The following is a 24835-nucleotide window of genomic DNA, read 5'->3' as shown; positions in this document are numbered from 1 at the left end:
TCTCTAGTGAGTCATGCACCCTGTCATTCTGAATCGCACCTGAGCCTCCTTCAGCTGCTGGGCCATGGCTGTTGGGTTGAGCTCAGCTGGGTGGTTCTTGCAGCTCAGGATTCGAGACACCAGCCTGCTTAGACGGTTATCCAGATCAATGGTGGATGTAATCAGAGCCTCTGGGGCATCCTCAAGTGGTTTACCCTAAATTCACAGAAACACTTCAGAGTCTGGAGTCTCAAAATTCCAGTTAATGACCAAATGGGTTTTGGTCAAGTCCAAACATGATCTAATTTAAAGCAATAGTGTTCGACTATTTAATATTAATGAACGTCCGTTACATTTAAGCCATTGCCAAATTAGTTGCTACAAAGCTAATTAAGCTTATCAGCTTCACAAAACTCTCTCTGTATTTCTCAGTATGGCTATGTTTACAAAATGGTGTAGTCCAGCGACATTCGTGCACAGCAGCTCGAGTGTTGCATTTCACAGCACCGCTGAGAAAGGACAACAGCAGTGTTCAGCTTTGGAGGCAAAGAAGACTGCTGCAACAGGTAAAGGCATGGCTGAAAACCTGAAGAAGCATCCACAAAATGTTTCAGTCAGTGATTGCAATGCTAAGAAAAGACCTACACATTCAGCAGAAGGACTGAAATACCAAGAAGAAAGTGGCCGACGGCGAAGACAAACACAGATAACCATTGGTGTGGCTTTTCCTAATTGGATAGCGCTTAAAAAAACGGAATGTCGCCTTACTGCTCTTGAAAAGGTTAGTAATGGGTTTTGTAACGTAGGTACGCGATCACTGAAGGCTTGCATCATGTGGATGCGCCGACAGTGTTGTTATTATTATTAGAATTCCTCATGGGGGCAACAGAAACTACGCACTATAGCTTTAAAAAAGGAATATTACCTCTGTTTTTTGATATACAGTACATACAAAAATGATGAAAAGGAGACAAAATAACGCAACCATGAGATTTAAACCATCAATGCTGACAGTACATGCTCATCACACCCGTATCCTCGTATGCACCTAAAGCCTATATGTGAAGGATTTGATCATTTTATTTAAACGATTGATCTTTTATGATAATTAACTTTGGTGAGTCCTAGTGGCAGTTTCAAAAAAGACACCGTGGCACACAGAAATGATGATACCTCAGTAAGTTGGCTGTTCCTGTTGGGTCCAGTCCCTGAGAGTAGCTGTATTTCTGTGAAGATGTTCCTCGTGGCGCATCCTTCTGGTATCTCCAGAACACGTTTCTCAGTCTTCACGATGCTTGCTTCGGCTAGTCCTTCGTTTTCCTGAGAGGGCAGTCCTTTCACCAGGGTTACCTCACCCCAGATAATGTCAGTTGAAGATTTCTGAACTGCCTGCAGTGATGCAGGTGATATTGTGTCAGCCTTGTACACCTGCTCCCATTGTGGACACAAAACACCAGTATTAATGCAGGAAAAATTCTGACATACAATTGTATAGTGTTTCGGTTGAGCTAAGAAAAGAACTCTGTCTCTTTTGTAAAACAAGTCTATCCCATTTTAATTATACTTTTTGTTTGGAGGTGTACCAAGCCTTACCCCTTTTAACTTGCAAGACAGTGATAACATGTATGAGGTAGCTCATATTACTACCCCAAGGCACTGAAACCATTGGTAGCACAGGTGGACAGCACTTTTCCTTTTTTATCCTCCTTTCCACTGGATATTGTTTTCTATCTCTTCTCTCTGTCTACTCAACTTGTCTTCTATTGTAGTTACAAAGGAATGCTGCATTGTTAAACTGACGTTTTTTGAAGGGTGAAGATAGAAATTCAAAGAGGGGAATAGGTTGTCCATTTCTTTGACAGTGTTTGTATCAGGGAAACCTTTGACTTGGGTGGGTATTGACAATAAACCAGTGGAGATATGTTATGGACATGTAACAGTGGTGAGTTAGTTCTGTTATATTATATACTACTATAATGAATCAAGGGTTTCCTGGTTTGTGCGCATTTAGAATTAACTAGAATTTGTGGGAAAAATGTCACTGTCTGCAAATAAGTAATCACCATGTCTTACCTGTGGCAAATCCATTCTCTGCAGCATCACTTCACCAGTGGTGGAGGTCGTGGCCATTGGGAGTGGAGCATTTTGTATATCCACCTTGACCATCTTTTCTCTTTGTTCTTCCTGAATTGTCCTCTTCCCCTCCTTCTCTTCCTTCTTATTTTCCTTTTCATCTGTTGTGTGTCTCTCTGTTTGGGTTAGAGGGACCTCACTGGGTTCAGACAGGGATTCAGTAAAGCTTTCTCGCACTTCAACCCGGGTCATCTCACTTAAAGACTTGTCAGTGGTGGTCACATCCTTGCTTTCTTTAACTGTCTCAAACAGAATACGTAATTCCATCTCAGGTTCCTTTTCTATTGTGACAGTTTTGTAATCATGTACACTGATGTGGATGTCTCCCGTTATAACAGACTTCTCATCCAGGCTCTTGGAAGTGTCATGTGCTGACACTTCAGCATGTTTTTCATGGATACTGCTATCACTGAATCTGGTCTTCACTTCGACCATGGTCATCTTGACTGCAGTCTTTCCTGGCTGAATATCAGCTGAAGTCAGGTCTTTGTTTTCTGGCTCTGTTTCACACTGGCTACTTGTTTGATCTATATCAATTCTTGGTGCCTTTGCTATTGCAACAGATGCAATTTCATGCTCCTTTATAGTGACAGGTGTACCTGGTTGTAAAATGTGCACTTCAGCCCCTTTGTGGATTTTATCCATCCTAATAGACTTTTCATCCAGGCTCTGGGGTGCATCATGCACGTCTTTTGTCGACACTTTAGCATTCACTTCTTGCACGTCATGATCCTTGACCTTTTGGGGTCTTTTCTGTGTGGTATTCATGAGCTCTAATGTAATCACTGTTTGGCTTGGTTTTACAGTGTCTTGCTCAGATATGCTTATTTCTTCAAATGTTGTCTCTGAATCACTTAGCTGCCTTGCACACACAGAGGGGGGTTGATTGGAGTCACTCTGAGCCACATTCCCTTGCCTTTCAGTTGTGATTTGTTGCACTTCTAATCTTGTCTTAACTGCAGCCTTCTTTTGCTTAACATTAGGAGTAGTCTTATCTTTGTTTTCTGGGGCTCTTTCACACTGGACACGTGTTTGACCAACATCTATCCTTGGCTCTTTTGCTCTTGTGACAGAAGTGTTTTCATCCTTCTCCATACTGGTTGTATTTAGTTGTAGGATGTGCACGTCAGACCCCATGTGGATTTTCTTCATCATAAAAAACTTTTCATCCAGGCTCTTGGGTACATCGTGCATACCACGTGTTAACACTTCAGGATGCTCTTCTTGGACCACATGTCCCTTGACCTCTGTAGGCCAATCCTGTGCGGGTTTCAAGAGTTCCATCTTAGTGTCAGTTTGGCTTGGTTTTACTATGTCTTGCTTATATACGCTTATTTCTATAAATTCTTTCTCTGTCTCATGCTGTTGCAATGATTCAGAACCAGGAGGGGTGGGTTGAGCTGAGTCCCTTTGAGCCATATTGTCTTGAAATTTAGTACTGCTTTCTTGCACCTTTATCTTAGACATCTCAACTGCTTCCGCTGGTTTCACATCAGCAGTAGTAATATCTTTGTTTTCTGGTACTCTTTCGCTCTGGACACTTGTTTGAACACTATCTATCCTTGGCTCTTTTGCTCTTGTGACAGATGTGGATCTGGTCGGTATATCTAGTTGTAGGATGCGCACTTCAGGCCCCATATGGATTTTTTCCATTGTAACCGATTTTTCATCCAAGCTCTTGGGTACACTGTCCATGCCACGTGTCGACAGTGTAGGATGCTGTTCCTGGACACCATGTTTCTTGACCACTTTGGGCTTTTCCTGCATGGTTATGAAGAGCCCTCTTTGGGTTTTAGTTTGGCTTGGTTTCACCATATGTTGTTCAGATATGCTTATTTCTACAAATTCTTTCCCTGCCTCATCTGGGGGCAATGCTTCACAAGCAGGAGAGGGTTGGCCCGTTTGAACCACATTGTCTTGACATTCAGTACTGCTTTCTCGTACTTCTATTGTAGTCATCTTAACTGCAGCAGTCATATCTTTGCTTTCTGCTACTCCTTCTCTCTGGAGACTTGTTTGAACAGGTCTGATCCTTTTTGCTCCTGTGGCAGATGTGTTTTCATCCTCCTCTGGACTGGTCTGTATATCTAATTGTAAAATGCCCACTTCAGGCCCCTGCTTCCTTCTGGCTAGCATGATAAATTCCTCCAAAACAGTAGCTTCAGTTTGCTCTCTGGAAGACACTGAAGATGTTTGGCTGTCAGATTCTTTCTTGATGTCCATCAGCTCTGTGGTAGCAAGTTCTGAGGAAAGTTTCATACCCTCTAACATTCTTTTGGTTGGTGAAAGTTTACCTTTTTCAACAAAGGTAATTTCAGTTGTTTCTGTGACCACCTCTTGAATTGAAAATGGCTCCTGACTGTCAGGCTCTTTATTGGTTTTTGTTAGTTCTGGGGAATGTTTGAGACCCTTCGACTTTCTTTGGGTTGGTGAAAGCATACCGTCTTTAACAACAGATATTTCAATTGCTCCTGTGACTACCTGTCCAGCTGAAGCTTTGCCACTCTCGGGTTCTTTCTTAGCCTCCTTAGACTCCAGGTCAATACTTCCCTCAAGAGCAGAGACCGGCTCTACAGCTGGACAGGAATACAATGAAGACATCTGACTGTCAGGCTCTTCCTTTGTTTTTGGTTGCTCTGTGGCAGCAAGTTCTGAGGAAAGTTTCAGACACTTAGACTTTATTTTGGTTGGTGAAAGCGTTCCTTTTTCCACAACAGTAATTTCAGTTGGTGCTTTGACCACCTCTGGAGTTGAAGATGGCTTCTGACTATAAGGCTCTTCCTTAGTTTTTGTCAGCTTGGTGGTAGCAAGTTCTTGGGAAGGTTTAAGGCTCTTTGACTTTCCTTTGGTAGGTGAAAGCTCTCCTTTATCCACAACAGTTATTTCAGTTGGTGCTGTGACCACCTCTGGAGTTAAAGATGGCTTCAGTCTGTCAGGCTCCTCCTTAGTCTTTGTCAGCTCTGTGTGAGAAAGTTCTGGCGAAAGTTTCAGACCCTTGGACTTTCTTTTGGTTGGTGAAAGCTTTCCTTTTCCAACAAGAGTCATTTCAGTTGGTGCTGTGGCCACCTCTGAAGTTGAAGATGGCTTCTGACTGTGAGTCTCTTCCTTGGTCTTTGGTTGCTCTGTGGTAGCAAGTTCTGGGAAAAGTTTCAGACCCTTCGACTTTCTTTTGGTTGGTGAAAGTTTACCTTTTTCCACAACAGTAATTTCAGTTAGTGATGTGACCACCTCTGGAGTTGAAGATGGCTTCTGACTGTCAGGCTCTTCCTTGGTCTTTCTCAGCTCTGTGGGAGAACATTCTGGGGAAAGGTTTAGACCTTTGGACTTTCTTTTGGTTAAAACAGCAGTTTCAGTGGCTACTGTGACTATCTGTCCAACTGAAGCCTTGCCACTCTCTGGTTCTTCTTTAGTCTCCTTAGATTCCAGGTCAATACTTCCACCAAGAGCAGAGACTGGCTCTACAGCTGTGGAAATGTCAAGACTTTTTGGCTTCCTTCTGGCTGGTATGGTAAATTCCTCCAAAACAGCAGCTTCAGTTTGCTCTCTGGAATACACTGAAGATGTCTGACTGTCAGATCCTTTCTTGACATCCATCAGTTCTGTGGTAGCATGTTCTGAGGAAAGTTTCAGACCCTTTGACATTATTTTGGTTGGTGAAAGCTTTCCTTTTTCCACGACAGACAATTCAGTTGTTGCTGTGACCACCTCTGGAGTTGAAGATGGCTTCTGACTGTCAGGCTCTTTATTGGTTTTTGTTAGCTCGGTGGTAGCAAGTTCTGGGGAATGTTTGAGACCTTTCGACTTTCTTTTGGTTGGTGAAAGTTTACCTTTTTCCACAACAGTAATTTCAGTTGTTTTTGTTGTGACCACCTCTTGAGATGAAGATTGCTTCTGACTGTCAGGCTCTTCCTTTGTTTTTGGTTGCTCTGTGGCAGCAAGTTCTGAGGAAAGTTTCAGACACTTAGACTTTATTTTGGTTGGTGAAAGCGTTCCTTTTTCCACAACAGTAATTTCAGTTGGTTTTGTGACCACATCTGGAGTTGAATATTTTTTACCATCCAGTTCTTTCTTATTTTGTCCAGGCTCCACTGCAGGTGATCTGACATGGGTAGCAACTGTCTCAGAAGATGTGGGAAAGTCACCACTCTTGGACTTTCTACTGGTTGGTAAAAGCTTTGTTTCTTCAATAACAGCACTTCTATTTGGGTCATTGGAACTCAAATAATATTGGTGACCTTCAGGTTCTATCCTTGTCTGATGAGTGTCAGCAAGTTTAAAAGGAGGTTCTGTACTCTTTGACTTTCTCTTAGGTGGTAGAAGCTTACTTTGTTCCAGAACAGCAGTTTTAGCTTGTCCTTGAATAAAGTCTGGGGTTGCGGGATCATTTTCAGGTTCCTGTTTAAGTTCCTTAGGCTCCATTCCAGTAAGTATACCAAGGGGAGACACTGGCTCTGGAACTGTGGAAACCTCAAGACTCTTTGATTTCCTACTGGTTGGTATAACTTCAGTTTCTTCCACAACCACAGTTTCAGTTAGCTCTCCAGAGCTCAGTGAAGGCTTCTGACTTCCTGGCTCTTGCTTAGTTGTGGTTAGTTCAGTACTCTTTGACTTTCTTCTGGTTGGTATGAGCTTTGTTACTTCCATAACGACACTTTCAGTTTGCTCCCTCAGACTCAAAGCAGACCTCTGACTTTCTGGTTCTGCCATCATCTGTGCTGGCTGTTGGTCAGCCTGTTTCAGAGAAAGTATTGTTGTAACTTCAGTTGTTACAGGGACAGAAGTAAATGGCTCTGATACATCTAGAATAATTGTTGCTATACACTTTGTTTCTTCCAAAGCAGCAGTTTCAGTAAGGTCTCCGGAGCTCAATGAAGGCTTCTGACTTTCTGACTCTTGCTTTGTCTCTGTCACTTCCTTTGTAGCATGTTCTGGGGAGAGCTTTGGACCCTTTGATCTTCTTTTGGTTGGAGAAAGCTTTTTTTCTTTCACAACAGTAGTTTCAGTTGCTTCTGTGGCCATCTGTGGAGCTGAAGAAGACGTCAGGCTGTCAGGTTCTTTCTTATTATCTTCAGGTTCCACATCAGTAGTTTTATTATGGGCAACAACGTGCTGTGAAGTTGTGGTAGGTTTACTCTTTAACTTTCTTGTGGTTGGTATGAGCTTAGTTACTTCCATAACGACACTTTCAGTTTGCTCCCTCATACTCAAAGCAGACCTCTGACTTTCTGGTTCTTCTGTTATGTGTGCTGGCTGTTGGTCAGCCTGTTTCAGAGGAAGCGTTGTTGTAACATCAGTTAGTACAGGGACAGAAGTGAATGGCTTGGATACATCTAGAATAATGGTTGCTATACGCTTTGTTTCCTCCACAACAGCAGCATTAGTTTGCTCCTTGGATCTCAGTAAAGATAGCTGACTGCCAGGCTTTTCTATGGACTGTGTTTTCTCCTTGTTAGAAAATTCTGTGGACAGTTTTGGACTTTTTGACTCTCCTTTGGTTGGCGAGAACTTACTTTTTCCCAAAACAGTTTCGACTGGCTTTGTGATCCTTGGTAAAGTTGAAGAAGTCTTTCCATTCTCAGGTTCCTTCGCAGGTTCCTCAAGCTCTGAATAGTGTTCAGTAGTTACACTATGGGTAACAACTGGCACTGAAGTTGTGGAAACGTTCAAACTCTTTGAGTCTTGCCTTTTTCGTACAGACTTGGATTGCTCAGCATCTGTGTCTGTGATAGCCACTGAAGTAAGGTGAGACATCAGATTTTCTGCTTCGCCTTTGAGCTGTGCAGGTTTTGCAACAGTAACCTTTAAGAACACGTCTATACTCTTTGACTCTTTACTGGTAGGTCCAAGCTTGGCTTGCTCAACAATAATGGTCTCAGCTTGCTCTATCACTAACTTAGTGGTGAGTTCACCTGCTGCTACTTCCTTTGTAGCATGTTCTAGGGAGAGCTTTGGACCCTTTGATCTTCTTTTGGTTGGAGAAAGCTTTTTTTCTTTCACAACAGTAGTTTCAGTTGTTTCCGGGGACATCTGTGGAGTTGAAGAAGACCTCAGGCTGTCAGGTTCTTTCTTATTATCTTCAGGTTCCACATCAGTAGTTATGTTATGTGCAACAACGTGCTGTGAAGTTGTGGTATGTTCAGTCATTTTTGACTTTCTTCTGGTTGGTATGAGCTTTGTTTCTTCCATAATGACACTTTCAGTTTGCTCCCTCAGACTCAAAGCAGACCTCTGACTTTCAGGTTCTTCTGTCATCTGTACTGGCTGTTGGTCAGCCTGTTTCAGAGGAAGTGTTGTAACATCAGTTGGTACAGGGACAGAAGTCAATGGCTCTGATACATCTAGAGTAATGGTTGCAATACGCTTTGTTTCCTCCACAACAACAGTTTCAATTAGCTCTCCAGAGCTCAATGAAGGCTTCTGACTTCCTGGCTCTTCCTTTATCTTCGTCACTTTATTTATAGCATGTTCTGGGGAGAGATTTGGACCCTTTGATCTACTTTTGGTTGGAGAAAGCGTCTTTTCTTTCACAACAGTAGTTTCTGTTGTTTCTGTGGCCATCTGTGGAGTTGAAGACGATGTCAAGCAGGCAGGTTCTTTCATATTATCTTTAGGTTTCACATCAGTAGTTTTATTATGGGTAACAACCTGCTGCGAAGTTGTGGTAAGTTTAGTACTCTCTGACTTTCTTATGGTTGGTATAAGCTTTGTTTCTTCCATAACAACACTTTCAGTTAGCTCCCTCAGACTCAAAGCAGACCTCTGACTTTCTGGTTCTTCTGTCATCTGTGCTGGCTGCTGGTCAACCTGTTTCAGAGGAAGTGTTGTTGTAACATCAGTTATTACAGGGACAGAAGTGAATGGTTCTGACCCTTGAGTAATAATAGTTTTTACCATTTCAGGCTCCACCTTAGTCTGGGCAGGCTCTGTATCAGTGGCCAAAGCCTTGGACTTTCTCCTGGATGGTACAGGTGTAGTATTCTCACTAACACCAGAGGCAGACTGCTCAATGACCTTTTGGATCAATACAGGTTCCTCAACAGCAGGTTTTATTTGCTTAGCTGTGGTATCTAACTTTAGACTTTTAAATGCTGCCTCTTGAGAAGTGTTGTTACGTTGTACTTTAAAAGGTTCTGAAGTATATGTTGGACTCTGGGATTTCTGTTTTGTTGGTTCAATTCTGCTTTGCTCCACACCAGCCATTTGTATGTCTTTCATGATGGCTGTTACAGTAGGCTTTAATGTTTTATCCTCAGTTTGCAGTTCAGCCGAAACCAACAATTTATCCTCAATAGATGTAGATTTTTCTGTTAAGGGAATGTTTTTTTGTAGTTTAAGTTGATGTTTTTTCTCAGGTGAGCGCTTGCTTTTGCGTGGTGGTGCCACTACAAATGTCTTAGTCTCCTCGAGATTACCATGAAGGACACCAGGCAGCTTTTGTTTGCTCTTTCCATCAAGTTCCTTGAACAGAGGGGTACAAATTACATTAATTACTACAGTTTCTTAACTATTACTTAAATATAACATGCAATATGTATGAGAAATAATTCTATTTAACATGATTTAAATACCTTTAAGCTGCGGCTGAGAGAAGCCTTATGTGTGTCTGCTTCTCGGAGTGTCTCCGAACCTTCTCTCTCTAGTTTTCCAATCAAGACTGGTATCAAGCAGTCGGTTAGAAACTGCTGGTGAGAAAGCGCCTCCCGCAGGCTGGCTTGCAACTTTTCACCCTCCTCTAATGTCACCTAATGCCAGGAGGAAAACTTGTTTGGTTTTTGTAGTGAGTAAAAATCTGTGTTTGTGTGTGAAATATCATGACAAAATTGATACACATTGCCTAAATGTAAAGTGAGCATAAATAAGCCACTGACAAGTGCTCCATAGAGTTAACATGTTACACTTCACAAATCCCTAAACTCACAAGTTTTCTTTAAAGAAAAACTTGTGACAAACCCCTTTTTCCTCTCTCCATTAATGTATATTTTTTCAACCATCTTGCACCATAATTTTACCTGATTATAGTTAAAGGGGACATATTATACTTTTACGTGCTGTCATATCTACAATGTTATGTTGGATTTTCATGTTAAACGTGGCCAAAACTTCAAATAATGAGGTAAACGTATTTTAGACCCTGTGAGCTAAAACGTTAAGATTTCCAACTATTCTGAACGCTCCGGTTTCAACAGTTTTTTCTACTCTCGGCTAAGTCTTACGCAACTCTAAGCTGGACTGCTATGATTGGTCATCTGCTCCAAGTAGGCAGGACTGGAGTGTTTTTTTTTTTAAGCCACTGCGGTGTTAACATTGTCCCATGTAACTACATGATAACGGTAGTACAATATGTCATCTTGGCTGCCAGTGTCGTTAAATTCTCCCCAATTCCGGGTCACATTACTCCTGAACATTTTCTGTTTATGTAGTATTTGGTTAAAAGCCTTTATTTATATATATTTTGAATGTAGAAATTGCTGCTATATTCTATTAAGTGTCCACTGCTAACTACATGGCTAACGACAGTAAACAATGTCATCTGGGCTGCCAATGTTGTTAAATTCTCCCCTTTTAAGGGCTTAAAGAGACAGGCGCTCCTACAGAGCGTCTCATACAGAAGGTGAATACAGGTGCAGCAGCCATGGGCAGTATGAAAAAAATAAAGTGTTTTTTTTTTTTTTTTAACATTAAAGCATGTAAACATGTTCTAGTACAAACACAAAATACAAGTATAATCCTGAAAATGCTATATAATAGTTGCCCTTTAAGGGTGACCCAGCAAGATGCCACTGAGTGAAACACTTACACCATTAGAAGGCAGCTGTCAGATGTACCCAACAACACAAATGTTTACAGAAACAAAGTAGTTACATTGCACAACAAAACAGTAAAAACATTAAAATACAGAAACCTGCACAGAAGAAATGGATTCTGATGGTTTGCTGTGGTTCCATTCTTGCAGGGCGTGAAGACAGTCCATCAGACAACGAGCTGTGTTTGTAGAGCAGGTACCCTGATGCTCACTCAGCCTGGACTTTAGACTGGAGACATAATTGAATCACATTTATTGTAAACACAACATTTTGCATGGTATCTGTACACAAGAATAGATATAAATGAAAACAGGGTAAAATGTACTTTTTTCAGCAAAAGGAACAACTGCAAGCACAAGAACGGATTGAAAAATATTTGTCTGGCACAACAAATAAGAACAGAGAAATAATTATGTATAAATGTGAGTCCTATTGCTTAGTTCAAGAAACCGGGCATTAGATAACATGTACTCTTCGGATGTTTCAAACAGGTTATAATGTCATTGATCAAGAGCAGGATGATCCACTAAGGCATGTTTCTGGTATGTAAGAATAATTGAAAACTGAATTGAAATTGAGGGATGCCAGCTGAGAATTTGTCATGTAGAATATGTTCAAGTAGGATACATAAAGTTCAAAAAGCCCCAGTGGTGAAGTGCACAGATGTTACTGCATGTCATGTTAGTTTGTCAGGTTCATGCCAGACAACCTCTTTCTTGTTTATAGCTTGAGTGAAATTAAAAAATATGAATCAAACAAAAAGTGGTAAGAAACAGTGTCTGTCAGGCTGTCTTATGACCTGGGTAACAATTAAAGTCATAATTAATTACCCATATACATACAGTATGTCGTGTTTTTTTTAATGTTTTAGCTATTTGTCACAGCTCTACTAAAACAATGAGGAATGCCATCCGTTGTTAGACATGGTACCTGTCATGTTGCTGGCATAAGGATTTCACCAGAGTCATAATTTCTGTTGGCAGCTCATCAGTGACAGGTGTAGCCCTTACTTCCTGTTGGAGATCCTGAACTTTCACACCCAAATCTGCCAGCGATTTCTCACAGTTCTGACAGGAGAAGGACAACAACATCACATAAGTAACATGCCTGCAACAGCGCCACGTTAGCATTACTGACATACTCACATGCCTGGAACATGGCAGCAGTTTTACATTTATAATGTGTTACCAACTCCAAAATCCACTTAATGTACACATAGTCTGGATCAACGACAGTACATTTCCACCTCTGGATGTTCCGCCAGATGTTCCTCATCTTCCTCTCTCTGTGTGTTGCCGTTCTCAAACTCTGTTCACTTTGGGAAACAACAACAACCTTCGAGCTTGCAAGCTACACGCTGAAAATGTCAAGTTTTGAAGAAAATTTTGATTGTGCAACAAGGAAGACGTGCTTGGTTTCTTTGGAGGAATGATTGTAAAGATTTACAAAGAATATGTTTACGGCATGTACTCTCTAACTGGGACGTTTTGGTACCTATTGGTAATGATTGCTGTGGACGAAGTACAAATGGTGATACACTGGTGAGAGCAAATTACATTTAACCATGTATCCAGCTAATTTAAATAGCTCATGTTACTGTATTGTGTGAACAGTTATCTTAATTTAATATTATATGTGGCGTTTTTTTTTTTGTGGGGTGCAAATGTTCCACTAAAACAAGTCCCTTCCTGAGACTATTTTACAGAGCCACTGTCGCGCAGTCCGCAGCCCAAGACGATTGTGATTGGTTTAAAGAAATGCAAACAACCCAGAGCGTCATTTTCTGCGCTGTGGAGATTGGTCTGGAGACATACCTCTTTTCTTCAGGTTTATTTGTGGGAACTCAGCCTACGTGGATAATAAAATGGATAAATAAAGTAATAGTAACCTGAAGGCTGTGCCAGTGCTGTTGGAGCTGAGGGATGTTGTTCTGGGGTTGGCTGTAACTGAGCGCCTGGTCCAGGGAGCGCAGCTCCCACTGCAGGGCTGCAGATCTCTCCTTGAGCCCCTTGGCCTTCCTGGCCAGCTGGCCGTCCAGCTCTTCCAGCCGGGTCTCACAGGCCGCCAGGCGCTCCCTCACCTCCTGCTCCGAGGTAGCACAGAGCTCATGGAGATGGCTTACCTCCAGGGTCAGGGCATCGTGGCCTCCAGGCGTGCAGAGGCTCAGCAAACTGTCTCTGGCAGAATCCAGCTCTTTCATCTCTCTCTGCTCCCTGTTCACTGTCTGCAGCAAAGCCTGGCATCAGCAGGGATAAAAAGGAGAATCAGATTATTAGAATGCAGAAAGAACTATCCTTTAAAGAGATTTTGACGTTTAGGTTTTGAAGGTTTTAAACTATATTTTAAAAGTCAAAGATCTGGGGGCATTAGTTGGCTCCAGAAATGTCCACAGATGAGAAAACTGAACATGCATACACTGCCCAAATCATGTCATTAATGTCTTCCTCAAATGTCTAAAATGCATTGGTTTGTTACTAGTACAGGAATTCCTTTGAAGAATTACAACATGAATATTTTCAGTGACAGATTAAAATTGGTGCCACTGCCTTTCCTCAAGAATCCAACTAACAACTGTGTGCAAGGTCCAAAATTAACTTTTTTGTCCACCAGCCAAATGGCTAGTGAATGTTCAAATTTTACCAGCCACTCAATAGATTACCATTGTTTTTTTAACTGGTGAGTGAAGCAAAACTACCAACCACTTGCATATTTTACCAGCATTTGGCTAGTAGATGGTGCTAATTTTGGAGCCTGATTGTGTGTATGTGTTTTATCCTCGGACCTTCAGAGTGTTGACAGCGCTGTGCAGACCCTGTCTGTCTGCTGGAGGAGTTCCGAGGCCTTTAATGTGCTCCCTCAGCCAGTCCTGGGCTGCTTCATGCTGCTCCACCAGCTGGGTGCAATGCCTCTCCGCCAGGATGCCCTGCTCCAGCTGAGCTACTGCATCCTGAAAACAACAGTAGTTGCATGTTTACAGATGGATTAACTTGGCCATTGGCCACCAAACCAAGCCACATAAAATAATTTGAACTTTTAAAATGGAGACTGAAGTCAAACAGTGAGTTATTGGAATGAGAGGGGAGATGTTCTTGTTCTTTGGGGCAGAGGAGGAAGAAGATGATGGTGGTTGTGCTAAATATAGAAGCTTAATAACATAACTTTTTGTGTGGTATCTTTTTATCCAAAAGATACCACACTTAGTCTTATGATGTATCATTCCAGTGTTACAAAATACATAACTGCCCATAAATAAAAGGGTCCACACATAATAAGATGTAAGACATTTGCATTTTCTATGTTGATTTAAAAAACTGACATTTGAATTATGAATAAAAAAACATTTCTTGCCTTAGCAACTACTGATTATTATTATGATAATGCATAATAGTTAAGTGATATTTATGTTTACATCAACACTGCAATGCAAATATAAATTTATATTAATTATGACAAATTTAGAAGGTCTAATTATTAAAAATGTGAACAATAGGGCGATCACCTGACCAGCCACCGCTATGGTTGCTAGAGACTGAAGGCCGTTTCACATTGTACGCGGCATGCGCTGCGCTCGCCGCTAGGTTGTCCTATTCCCAACTATATTTGTTGTGCTTGCCGCCGGGCTCAGCGCAAATTTACGTCATACATGCGCCAATATTTGAATCCACGTCACGTCTGCGTCCGGTGTTTACATCAGACGTGCAGTACATGCAACATTGTGGATACACAGTAGTGATTTGGTGGAGACGATGTTTTTGTCTTTGAGACAAAAGAAAGCCTAGGCACTTGCCCTGGTTGTGAGGAGAAGACGGAGGAAGGCAGCAGGAAGAAGAGTGTGGGTGCACGAGACCCTCAGGTCCAGAGAGCAGTTGGGGGAATTGCGGCAGATGAAGGAGCTCCGCATTCACTGTGACCGGTTCCAGGGGTACTTTTGGCTCAACAGGGAGCAATTTGACAGTCTGCTGACGAGAGTCGGGCCTACGATTTCCCGGATGTGAACAACATTCCGAAAGCCCATTTCTACAACGGAGCGTCTGGCTATTTGTCTCTCCCTGACGTGTGGCTCCAGACAAGACAGTATGGAAAAGTAGGCTACTTCCAAGTCTGCCCCTGCACCACTTTTTTGTCTCCTCTCCTTTATGTACCTGTCCCTTAGGTTATTCCACCTTTTCTTACACTCCTCCTCTAAATAGATGAAGACGTGTGGATTATTTTCATTTCTAAATAAAATGTTGCATTTCAACAATATGTGTCATTGCATGTTTATATACTTAAGTAAGAGGTCTGCAGTCATTGCAGTTGGGTATAATAAAGCTAAGATATGAGCCTACATTCATACATGCATCATTCATTCTCTGGAAAACACTTTGTTTAATGCATATGTGCAATTATTTCCTCCAAAACTGGAGCTTACATATTTGGAAATGGGTAGTTATTCTGTGTAAAGGCCTTATACCTACCTATATACCTATATGTGAACTTCAATGAAAATGAACATGACTTGTGTCAATCAGTCCAAACATATTTTACATCATATAAACATACAAATACAATATTATTATTGTGTAATAACAACCGAGTGTAAATTGTAATTTCCCCAATTGGGGATCAATAAAGAGTATAAATTATAATATTTTTATAAAAAATACAAATATATCCTACAAATACCTGTATGGAGCTGTATAATCAACTTGGTATTTGGTTTTCGCAGCTCACAACAGTAGGCTATAGTTCTTCTCAGTTGCTTTGGCGCATTTCTCAGATCAGAGATGACAATAATGTGTAACTTTGTCACATAGGGAATAGTGCTCCCTTTCATGTGCATTGTTCATTAGACTAGTATAGTCTAATGAAATAGTCAGAGTGAACTGTTAAATATGGACAACAACACAAAGCAGTTTCACTATCTTGGTATAAACAATGGCGTAAGGACTTGTCAGTTTGATTCATTGGTATAAATACTTGCTTTGGACAAAAGATTTCCAGCAAGACACACGATTTTTCAGGTCAGTCACTATGCGGTGCAGTTTACACCAATTGTTTTAAGAAATGCACTCGCTGTTGTGCAAATGCAATTATGATTTGACAAATGCACCAAAGTAACATAACAAAAATGTAACATAGGATTGTATTTCAGTGGAGACATATATGTTAATTTCACATAGCTAAAACAAACCTGAATGATTTAAATTAAGAGGCTACAATAATCTACACAGCTGGCATGCCTATTATGGTGAAACATGCTTCCATAGCATAGTTTTGTCCGAGGTCTCTGTACGACCTAAAACTTGTGTCGTAGCCTATACAGCTCTTGGAGATTGCTGACGGCCAAAATAAACCTCTCGTCCATGTTCCGTTTGTGGATCCACGTGTAGGCTATTCTGTGTTTTTGTTGTTGTTGTTTTCAGACACTTGAATGCACGTCACAGCGCACTGCGGGTGCTCTTGCGCGCGCCGCGGTCAAAGTTGAACCATGTTGAACTTTGACCGCGGCACGCGCAAGAGCAGCCAGCCGCAAAATGTCGCTTGAGCTGCGCTTTGCTCAGCGCAGGGGCAGACCAGTTCTTGCAATAATGGGTTTCATAGTGCAGCGCTGCCGTTTGCGCGGACAATGTGAAACGGCCCAGCTGGCGCATACAAATGTGACGTCATGGGATCGCCGTGACTATTTATACCCGTGCTGGTGCTCGCGACACTAGTTGCAGTCATCTCCTGAACAGCGGTGGCGCTAATGAGCAAAGGCTACCGACGTTGCTCTTTCTACGGACTAGAAAAAAGTATACAACGGCAGAACTGGCTGCAGCATTGACGTCAATGCTTCGATTTGATTCGATGACCTACTTCGTCGGATCAAGCCTTTCATTCACCATAAAAGAACTCATCTTAACCCTTGTGACTTGCAGTCACTCTGGGAGTCCTGGCATCCGGTTGTCAGCGAACTCGTTCAGGCCTCCTGTTTCCGCTGAAAAAAAAGGAGCCGTGCGCGACCTCTGCTCGCGCGCCATAAATCGGGCGTGCCGGCAGGATATTACGTCATTTTGACGTCACGATGGCGCGCGCCACCTTGGATGCGTATAGTATAATTGTTGCTTGAGGCTCCCACATTCACCTCTGTATTTCATTAAATAATCTATTCAGGTCTATTACTTTTTCTTCAACGCCAAACCATTTTGTCTGTTATCACTGTGACTCAGTGAAACGCCTGCAGGCACGAAAAAGCGGGTCTCACTGTTTACTCGTTCAGAGAAATTTGTTAGCATGGCGGCGGCTAATAGAACGCTAGCTAACGGAGCAACTGATGTGAATGTGTTCTCTAACATGGACTGCGTCACATTCACGACCCAGCGGCTTCGGGTGCCTGAAGGGACTCAACACGAACTACAGGCTGAACACAACTCAGACTTGTTTAGCCGCCTGCACGCCCTGGGAGCGATCCACGGAGGGAGAGAGTTCGCCTTCGCTGCAGCTGCGGAGCCGTGTGTTTTCTGGCTGGAATTTGAAGTGGAGGAAGACGTGCTACATGCACGGGTCGCCCCGCGCCGCGGACCGTTACCGACAGAGGAACCGAAGGGGCTACTGTACCGACTTTCACTGGAGGATGCTGTGTGTAGGTTTTGGAATCAACCTTTGAAGGGACATCTAACCAGACTGTACAAAATGATGAATGCTGGCTACTCAGTCTACAGTCTATGCTTTTGTGGACATTTAAATCGGGCTGAAAAAAACATGATAAATCCTGAGGACACGGTATGCAAGTTTCGGAGCCAGGCTTTAAAGGGACACTTATGTCATGATACATGATAAATACTGGCTGGTCAGTTTACAATCTATGTTTGTTAACATTTAGCTGGACTGAAAGAACATGAGGGATGCTGTCTGTTCAGCTCATAGTCTGCTTATGAGCTGAACAGACAGAACAGACCCCCATTATTGCTAGATTAACTAGATTGGTGTGTTTTACACACAGCTTATTCCAGAAATTGTTTCTTACATAGCCTACTTCAGAACTTAACAGCTGGTTGAGACCTAGTTCTAAGGTTTTTATAATATTGTTCATGTTTAACATAAGAATTCACTAGACTACTAGACGAGCTAAATTCCTTGACTATTTAAGAAGGAAAAACATAGACGTGGTGCTTATACAGGCGTCACATTTACGTAAAAGAGATAAGTAAATCGTCTACAAAACAAATAATTTAAGGTTGCTGCCTCATCTAATGATGACACCAAAACCAAGGGCTCCATCGTGTTGCTGTCACGGAAATGCGCACTCACCGTAGACAAAGGCAGTAAAGACTTATCAGGCAGGATATCTTATATATGTACCACAATACGCTTCTCCGGGAACCATCACCTTATCGTGGTGGAGAGGTTTGTGTGTCCCTATGAACCTGAGGGCTGTGTTGTCTGGAGCTTTGTGCTCCTGGTAGGGTCTCCCAAGGCAAAGTGGTCTCAGGTGAGGGGCCAGACAAAGAATGGTTCAAAAATCCTATGAAAAATCGAGGAAGGGATGAAGTGACCCTGCCCGGAGGAAGCCCGGGGCCCCCGTCTGGAGCCAGGCCCAGATGGAGGGCTCGTCAGCGAGTGTCTGGTGGCGGGAGCCCGGCCGGGCACAGCCCGAAAAAGCTACATGGCGGACATCCCTCCATCCCATGGGCCCACCACCTGTGGGAGGAACCGCTGGGGTCGGGTGCGCTGCCACATGGGTGGCAGTGAAGGTCAGGGGCCTCGACGGACCAGACCCGGGCAGCAGAGGCTGGCTCTGGGGACATGGAATGTTGTGGGGGAAGGAGCCGGAACGGAAGGGGCGGTAACCCACGAACACCGTGGTGGACACTGGTGGTCAGGGAAGCCGTCCGACTGAAGAAGGAGTCTTTCCGGGATATGTTATCCCAGACGACTCCGGAGGCAGTTGCAAGGTACCGAAGGGCCCGAAGGGCTGCAGCCTCTGCCGTGAAAGAGGCAAAGCAGCGTGTGTGGGAGAAGTTCGGAGAAGACATGGAGAAGGACTTTCGGTCGGCACCAAGGTACTTCTGGAAAACCGTTAGCCACCTCAGGAGGGGGAAGCGGGGAATCATCCAAGCTGTGTACAGTAAGGATGGGACGCTGTTGACCTCAACTGAGGAGGTAATAGGGCGGTGGAAGGAGCACTTTGAGGAACTCCTAAATCCGACTAATACGCCCTCTATGGTAGAGGCAGAGCTGGAGGATGAGGGGGGATTGGCATCAATTTCACTGGTGGAGGTTGCTGAGGTAGTTAAACAACTCCACAGTGGCAAAGCCCCAGGAATTGATGAGATCCGTCCAGAAATGCTTAAAGCTCTGGGTGTGGAGGGGTTGTCTTGGTTGACACGCCTCTTCAACATTGCGTGGAAGTCTGGGGACGGTGCCTAAGGAGTGGCAGACCGGGGTGGTGGTTCCCCTTTTTAAAAGGGGGGACCAGAGGGTGTGTGCCAATTACAGGGGTATCACACTTCTCAGCCTCCCCGGTAAAGTCTACTCCAAGGTGCTGGAAAGGAGGGTTCGGTCGATAGTCGAATCTCAGGTTGAAGAGGAACAATGCGGATTCCGTCCTGGTCGTGGAACAACGGACCAGAGCTTTACTCTCGCAAGGATCCTGGAGGGAGCCTGGGAGTATGCCCAACCAGTCTACATGTGTTTTGTGGATCTGGAGAAGGCGTATGACCGGGTGCCCCGGGAGATACTGTGGGAGGTGCTGCGGGAGTACGGGGTGAGGGGGTCCCTTCTCAGGGCCATCCAATCTCTGTACGACCAAAGCGAGAGCTGTGTCCGGGTTCTCGGCAGTAAGTCGGACTCGTTTCAGGTGAGAGTTGGCCTCCGCCAGGGCTGCGCTTTGTCACCAATCCTGTTTGTAGTATTTATGGACAGGATATCGAGGCGTAGTCGGGGTGGAGAGGGGTTGCAGTTCGGTGGGCTGGGGATCTCATCGCTGCTTTTTGCAGATGATGTGGTCCTGATGGCATCATCGGCCTGTGACCTTCAGCACTCACTGGATCGGTTCGCAGCCGAGTGTGAAGCGGCTGGGATGAGGATCAGCACCTCTAAATCGGAGGCCATGGTTCTCAGCAGGAAACCGATGGAGTGCCTTCTCCAGGTAGGGAATGAGTCCTTACCCCCAAGTGAAGGAGTTCAAGTACCTTGGGGTCTTGTTCGCGAGTGAGGGGACAATGGAGCGGGAGATTGGTCGGAGAATCGGCACAGCAGGTGCGGTATTACATTCAATTTATCGCACTGTTGTGACGAAAAGAGAGCTGAGCCAGAAGGCAAAGCTCTCAATCTACCGGTCAGTTTTTGTTCCTACCCTCACCTATGGTCATGAAGGCTGGGTCATGACCGAAAGAACAAGATCCAGGGTACAAGCGGCCGAAATGGGTTTCCTCAGGAGGGTAGCTGGCGTCTCCCTTAGAGATAGGGTGAGAAGCTCAGTTATCCGTGAGGAGCTCGGAGTAGAGCCGCTGCTCCTTTGCGTCGAAAGGAGCCAGTTGAGGTGGTTCGGGCATCTGGTAAGGATGCCCCCTGGGCGCCTCCCTAGGGAGGTGTTCCAGGCACGTCCAGCTGGGAGGAGGCCTCGGGGGAGACCCAGGACTAGGTGGAGGGATTATATCTGTAACCTGGCCTGGGAACGCCTCGGGATCCCCCAGTCGGAGCTGGTTAATGTGGCCCGGGAAAGGGAAGTTTGGGGTCCCCTGCTGGAGCTGCTACCCCCGCGACCCGACCCCGGATAAGCGGATGAAGATGGATGGATGGATGGAATAAGGAGTAGGAAAATAGCCTTTGTTTCGGTATATGCACCGGCTACATATGATGAAAGTTTTTTTCCCACGCCTAACCAATGAATTGCTCTCTCTCAACGAATATTCACTAATCATAGGGGGAGACATGAATGCAGTACTTGATTTAAATCAGGATAGATCAGGGGTCAATCACACGAAAGCCCAAAAACACATATCGTACATGTTTAAAGCAGCTGTGGAATCCCACCATCTTACAGATATATGGAGGATGCACAATCCTACTAGCAAGGATTACACCATCTTTTCCACATGCCACCTCACCCACTCCCGCATTGATTATATGTTGTGCTCCAGTGAGCTTAAGACAATGTTCCACACGATAACAATAGAACCAGCAATTCTGTCTGATCACAATGCGCTGATAACCACATTCCGTTCTGACATGTTAGGAGAAAGATCTAGGAGATGGCAATTTAATAATTCCCTTCTCCAGAATACAACTTTTGATACAGAATTTAGAACCAAACTGGCTGAATTTATATCAATTAATACCGACTCAGTTTCGGACCCTGCATATACATGGCAAGCAACTAAAGGATTCATTAGAGATTTTACATCCTTCTTTGCGGTCAATTTGAAGAGGAAAAGAGAGGCAAGGATAGCGGAGTTGGAAGAACGCTGCAAATCGTTAGAGCAATCTCTTAAGACTAATTTTTCTAAATCTACACAAACTCTTCTAGTCACAAGTCGAACAGAGCTGAATGATCTGCTAAGAAGGAGAGCTGAGTTCATAATGCACAGAGTGAGGCAAAATTATTATTTTAATGGCTGTAAACCAAGCAAATTGCTTGGTCTGAAATTAAAACAAAGCAAATCCAGAGCTACTATCAACAGCATCCGCACAGACCGAGGTATCTCAACAAATCCTGAGGATACCAGCGCCACTTTTCAATCCTTTTATTCAAAGTTGTATAAAGTCCTCCTGCAACCCAGATGCAACATAGTACTGAAGGGAAATGAAAATTGAGCGTAAGTACGTAGGAGGGCGGAGCCAGGCTAGATCTTGAGGACTCTATTCCAAAAATTCTTAAGATCTTCAACGAATTTAGCTCAGTCTCCGGCTATAAAATTAACTGGAATAAATCCAATCTTCTTTTATTGAACAACAGGCATGTGACATCAGCCATTAGTGTTACAATACCAACCCAAAGCAAAATTACATATTTGGGCATCACCATACACGCATCGCTACAGCGAGTTGTCCAGGACAACTATGAAACTATATTAAAAGGAGAATTCAGGCCAATTTTTACGTTAATCTTGATCGCTGAATACACTCACCGGAGGGCAGCTAGCAGCTAGCAGCTACTACCACACTACTGTTTTTTTAGGGGGGAATACACTTCAAGACGTGACATGACCTGTCCTCTGGAGGACATAGCCATACAACCGCCGCTCCGGGGATTGTTATTGGGATGATTATCATAGAAGCCTGTCTGAATACACTCACCGGACGGCAGCTAACGGCTAACGGCTATCAGCTAGCAGGGCAAGCGAGCTACCGGCAGGATCGAGATGTCTGAGTTGAAAACGCATCTTGTTGACACGTGAGGGCCCTGTTCATGTGGCACAGACATATTAATTGCATTTTGTGTCTGTTAAGAGGCACAAAGGCACTCTAAAACTTGCCCCGACAACTGCCGTTTTAGCTCAGGGGACGCTTGTAGTACATAGCAGCAGCTACTCCGTGTTGCCTGCACTGATTCGGGTCTGGGTTTTTTCTATCGAAAGTTAAATTGGGTGGAATTCTCCTTTAAGTAGTGTTCAAAGGATCTGGCCAATTGGTCTGCGCTTCCGGCATCACTGCGCTCCAGGATTGCTGTTGTTAAAATGAACATAATTCCTTGTGTGAATTTCTTAAGTACAATGATCCCCTTACCCCCACCAATAAATTTCTGGTAGAAACTTGATACCTTAATTCGGCAATATATTTGGAATAATAAACAACCTAGGCTAAAATACTCTACCCTGCGACGTACCACAAACACGGGAGGCCTGGCCCCCCCCAACTTTAAAATGTATCACAGAGCCTTTCAGCTACAGGCCCTCAGAGTGTGGAAGGACCCCTCATCTACAGTTCCATGGAGAAAAATAGAGCAAAACCTCACTGGAAGTCTAAGACTGCAAGACCTTGCCTTTGCAGGTGTGTGTCCAAAAAAGTGTATGCTAGCCTATGGCCCTATTATCACCAACACATTGACCAAATTTAAACAGGTGAAGGAGCAACTACGCTACACCAATAACTGGCATTTGAATACCCCAATATGGCACAATGCACACTTAATGTCTGGTAACAAACCCTTTGCTTGTAAGCAGTGGAGTGACAGAGGTATTTATACTTTAGACCAGCTATTCAATGAGAAAGGTATGTTGAGTTTTGAAGACCTGAGAGCTAGTTTTGAGGTCCCCGGGACATCCTTCTACTTTTATCTTCACTTAAGATCAGCTCTAAAATGTTATGGAGTGCCATGGGGAAACAGTCTTGAGGCGCACCCAGTCATTAAATAGTTTGTTGATTTTCCTGTGAGAGGATTAGTGTCCAAGATTTATGCTAAACGGATGCAAGTATCCATAGGAGAACTCCCAATAGTAAAGAAATGGGAGTGAGAGCTGAGCCCTGAGGGGAACGCAATTAATTGGTAGACAGTTTGGGACAACATTTTCCACTGTTCCAAGAACCCAAATCACCAGTTTATCCACTTCAACATATGTCATAGGACATACTGGACTCCTCAGAAGAGATACGTCTCTTAAGTAATTCCCACTCCCTATTACACGTTCTGTAAACCTGAACAAACTGGAACTTTGGTCTGGGAGTGTGAACAGGTGCATGAGTTCTGGAATAAAACAACATCAATAATATCTGATGTGATAGATTGTCAAATTCCTACTGACCCGATTGTTTTGTTACTTAATGATGACTCTAAATTACACCTGCTTGGGAAACAGAGGACAATTTGGCTAGCCGGCTCAACTGCAACCAAGAAAATGATAGCTCAACGCTGGCTCCCCCCTCACTTGTGGTTGGCGTATTTTCTAGACATAGTTATGCTTGAGATCTCTACAGCAAGGATTAACAAAGCCAGATCATCAACAGCCTATGGCAAAGCGCAGAAGCACAAATATCAGACCTAATGACCTCGACCCCACAAGAATTAGAGGAGAGTGATTAGGCAAAGTGTGGTTTCTGTTTATTTGTTTGTTTTCATTTCCTCAAGACCGCAGAGAGTGGGGGGTGGGAGAGGGTTTTTGTTCTTGTTCAATTTGTGTTGATCTGTTTTGTGCACCATCTGCTATTACCTGTCACACAGTGTGGAATTTGTATTGTATGTCTGAAGGTGCCAATAAAAAAAGTTGACTTTGAAAAAAAAGTGAACAATAAAGATAGTCTTTATATTTTTGGTGAGGATACTATGTATATTGTCACCACAGAGTGCTGAACTCACAGTTAGCCCTTTGAGCAGAGCGAGGATGGACTCCTGCTTGGTTGCCCAGGACAGTTCTGACCAGCCATGTTCCTGCGTGATCTCAAACAGTTCTGCAGCCTGGAGGAGAACAGTGCAATACAGTGAAGATGTAAACCTTATGTCCCATGTGATTGTATGCGCAACTCAACCTGAATCACATTCTTTCTGCTTTATTAAAGTAATACAAACTTGTAGGGCTGGACCTCAATGGGTAGGTATTCGATTTTGGGATTCGAATATTTGTTTGTTTTTTTAAATATGTGCATGCTGGCTGAAATTTACTGTGGTGTTTTGTCTGTATTAAACCACTAGCTGCTGCCTAATTTATGCAGCGCTATGTCGTCCATCTCAGCCAAGAACGGAGAAATGTTGAGTTACAAGCGAGCAGTCTAATGTTTGTACAGGTCTGTATGGTTATACTGTATCAGCCTGGTGTCGTTGTCAGGTGATTTGATAAAGGTAAACATAGTCCGACCGTTCATAATGCTTATGCTCTAGTGAGGCACTGGCAGGCTGAGTATGCGCAACTCAATTCACAAACACTGTGTCTGTTGTCACTAGTCACACAGTCAAATAAAAACGCAAGTATTTCCATTTATTTAGAATGCCTGCAGCAAAAGGTTAAGTCCGATTCAACTTT

At 43.5% G+C, this 24835-nt stretch overlaps 2 protein-coding genes across 3 annotated transcripts in view; both read right to left on the bottom strand.

Moving 5' to 3' along the window:
* Nucleotides 1–2466, bottom strand: part of LOC144535342 (nesprin-2-like) — a 43240-nt gene extending 40774 nt beyond the window's left edge. For both annotated transcript variants that reach the window (XM_078277760.1, XM_078277762.1), the window contains exons 1-3: nucleotides 2053–2466; nucleotides 1153–1407; nucleotides 40–195 (exon numbers count right to left, since the gene is read on the bottom strand). In XM_078277760.1, the coding sequence (XP_078133886.1) occupies nucleotides 40–195; nucleotides 1153–1407; nucleotides 2053–2379 (738 nt within the window). In that variant the 5' untranslated portion in view covers nucleotides 2380–2466. The remainder of the gene's footprint in view (nucleotides 1–39; nucleotides 196–1152; nucleotides 1408–2052) is intronic.
* LOC144535550 (uncharacterized) overlaps nucleotides 2381–24835 on the bottom strand; it is a 90110-nt gene continuing 67655 nt past the window's right edge. The window contains exons 42-49 of the mRNA XM_078278088.1: nucleotides 24175–24273; nucleotides 13699–13863; nucleotides 12805–13152; nucleotides 11847–11983; nucleotides 11015–11144; nucleotides 9681–9854; nucleotides 2453–9570; nucleotides 2381–2393 (exon numbers count right to left, since the gene is read on the bottom strand). Coding sequence (XP_078134214.1) covers nucleotides 2381–2393; nucleotides 2453–9570; nucleotides 9681–9854; nucleotides 11015–11144; nucleotides 11847–11983; nucleotides 12805–13152; nucleotides 13699–13863; nucleotides 24175–24273 — 8184 coding nt within the window. The remainder of the gene's footprint in view (nucleotides 2394–2452; nucleotides 9571–9680; nucleotides 9855–11014; nucleotides 11145–11846; nucleotides 11984–12804; nucleotides 13153–13698; nucleotides 13864–24174; nucleotides 24274–24835) is intronic.

The sequence above is a fragment of the Sander vitreus genome, chromosome 20 (genome assembly GCF_031162955.1).
Source record: "Sander vitreus isolate 19-12246 chromosome 20, sanVit1, whole genome shotgun sequence".
Taxonomy (NCBI): Eukaryota; Metazoa; Chordata; class Actinopteri; order Perciformes; family Percidae; genus Sander; species Sander vitreus.
The sequence above is the reverse complement of the archived record's forward strand: the minus strand, read 5'-3'. Positions and strand labels throughout refer to the sequence as shown.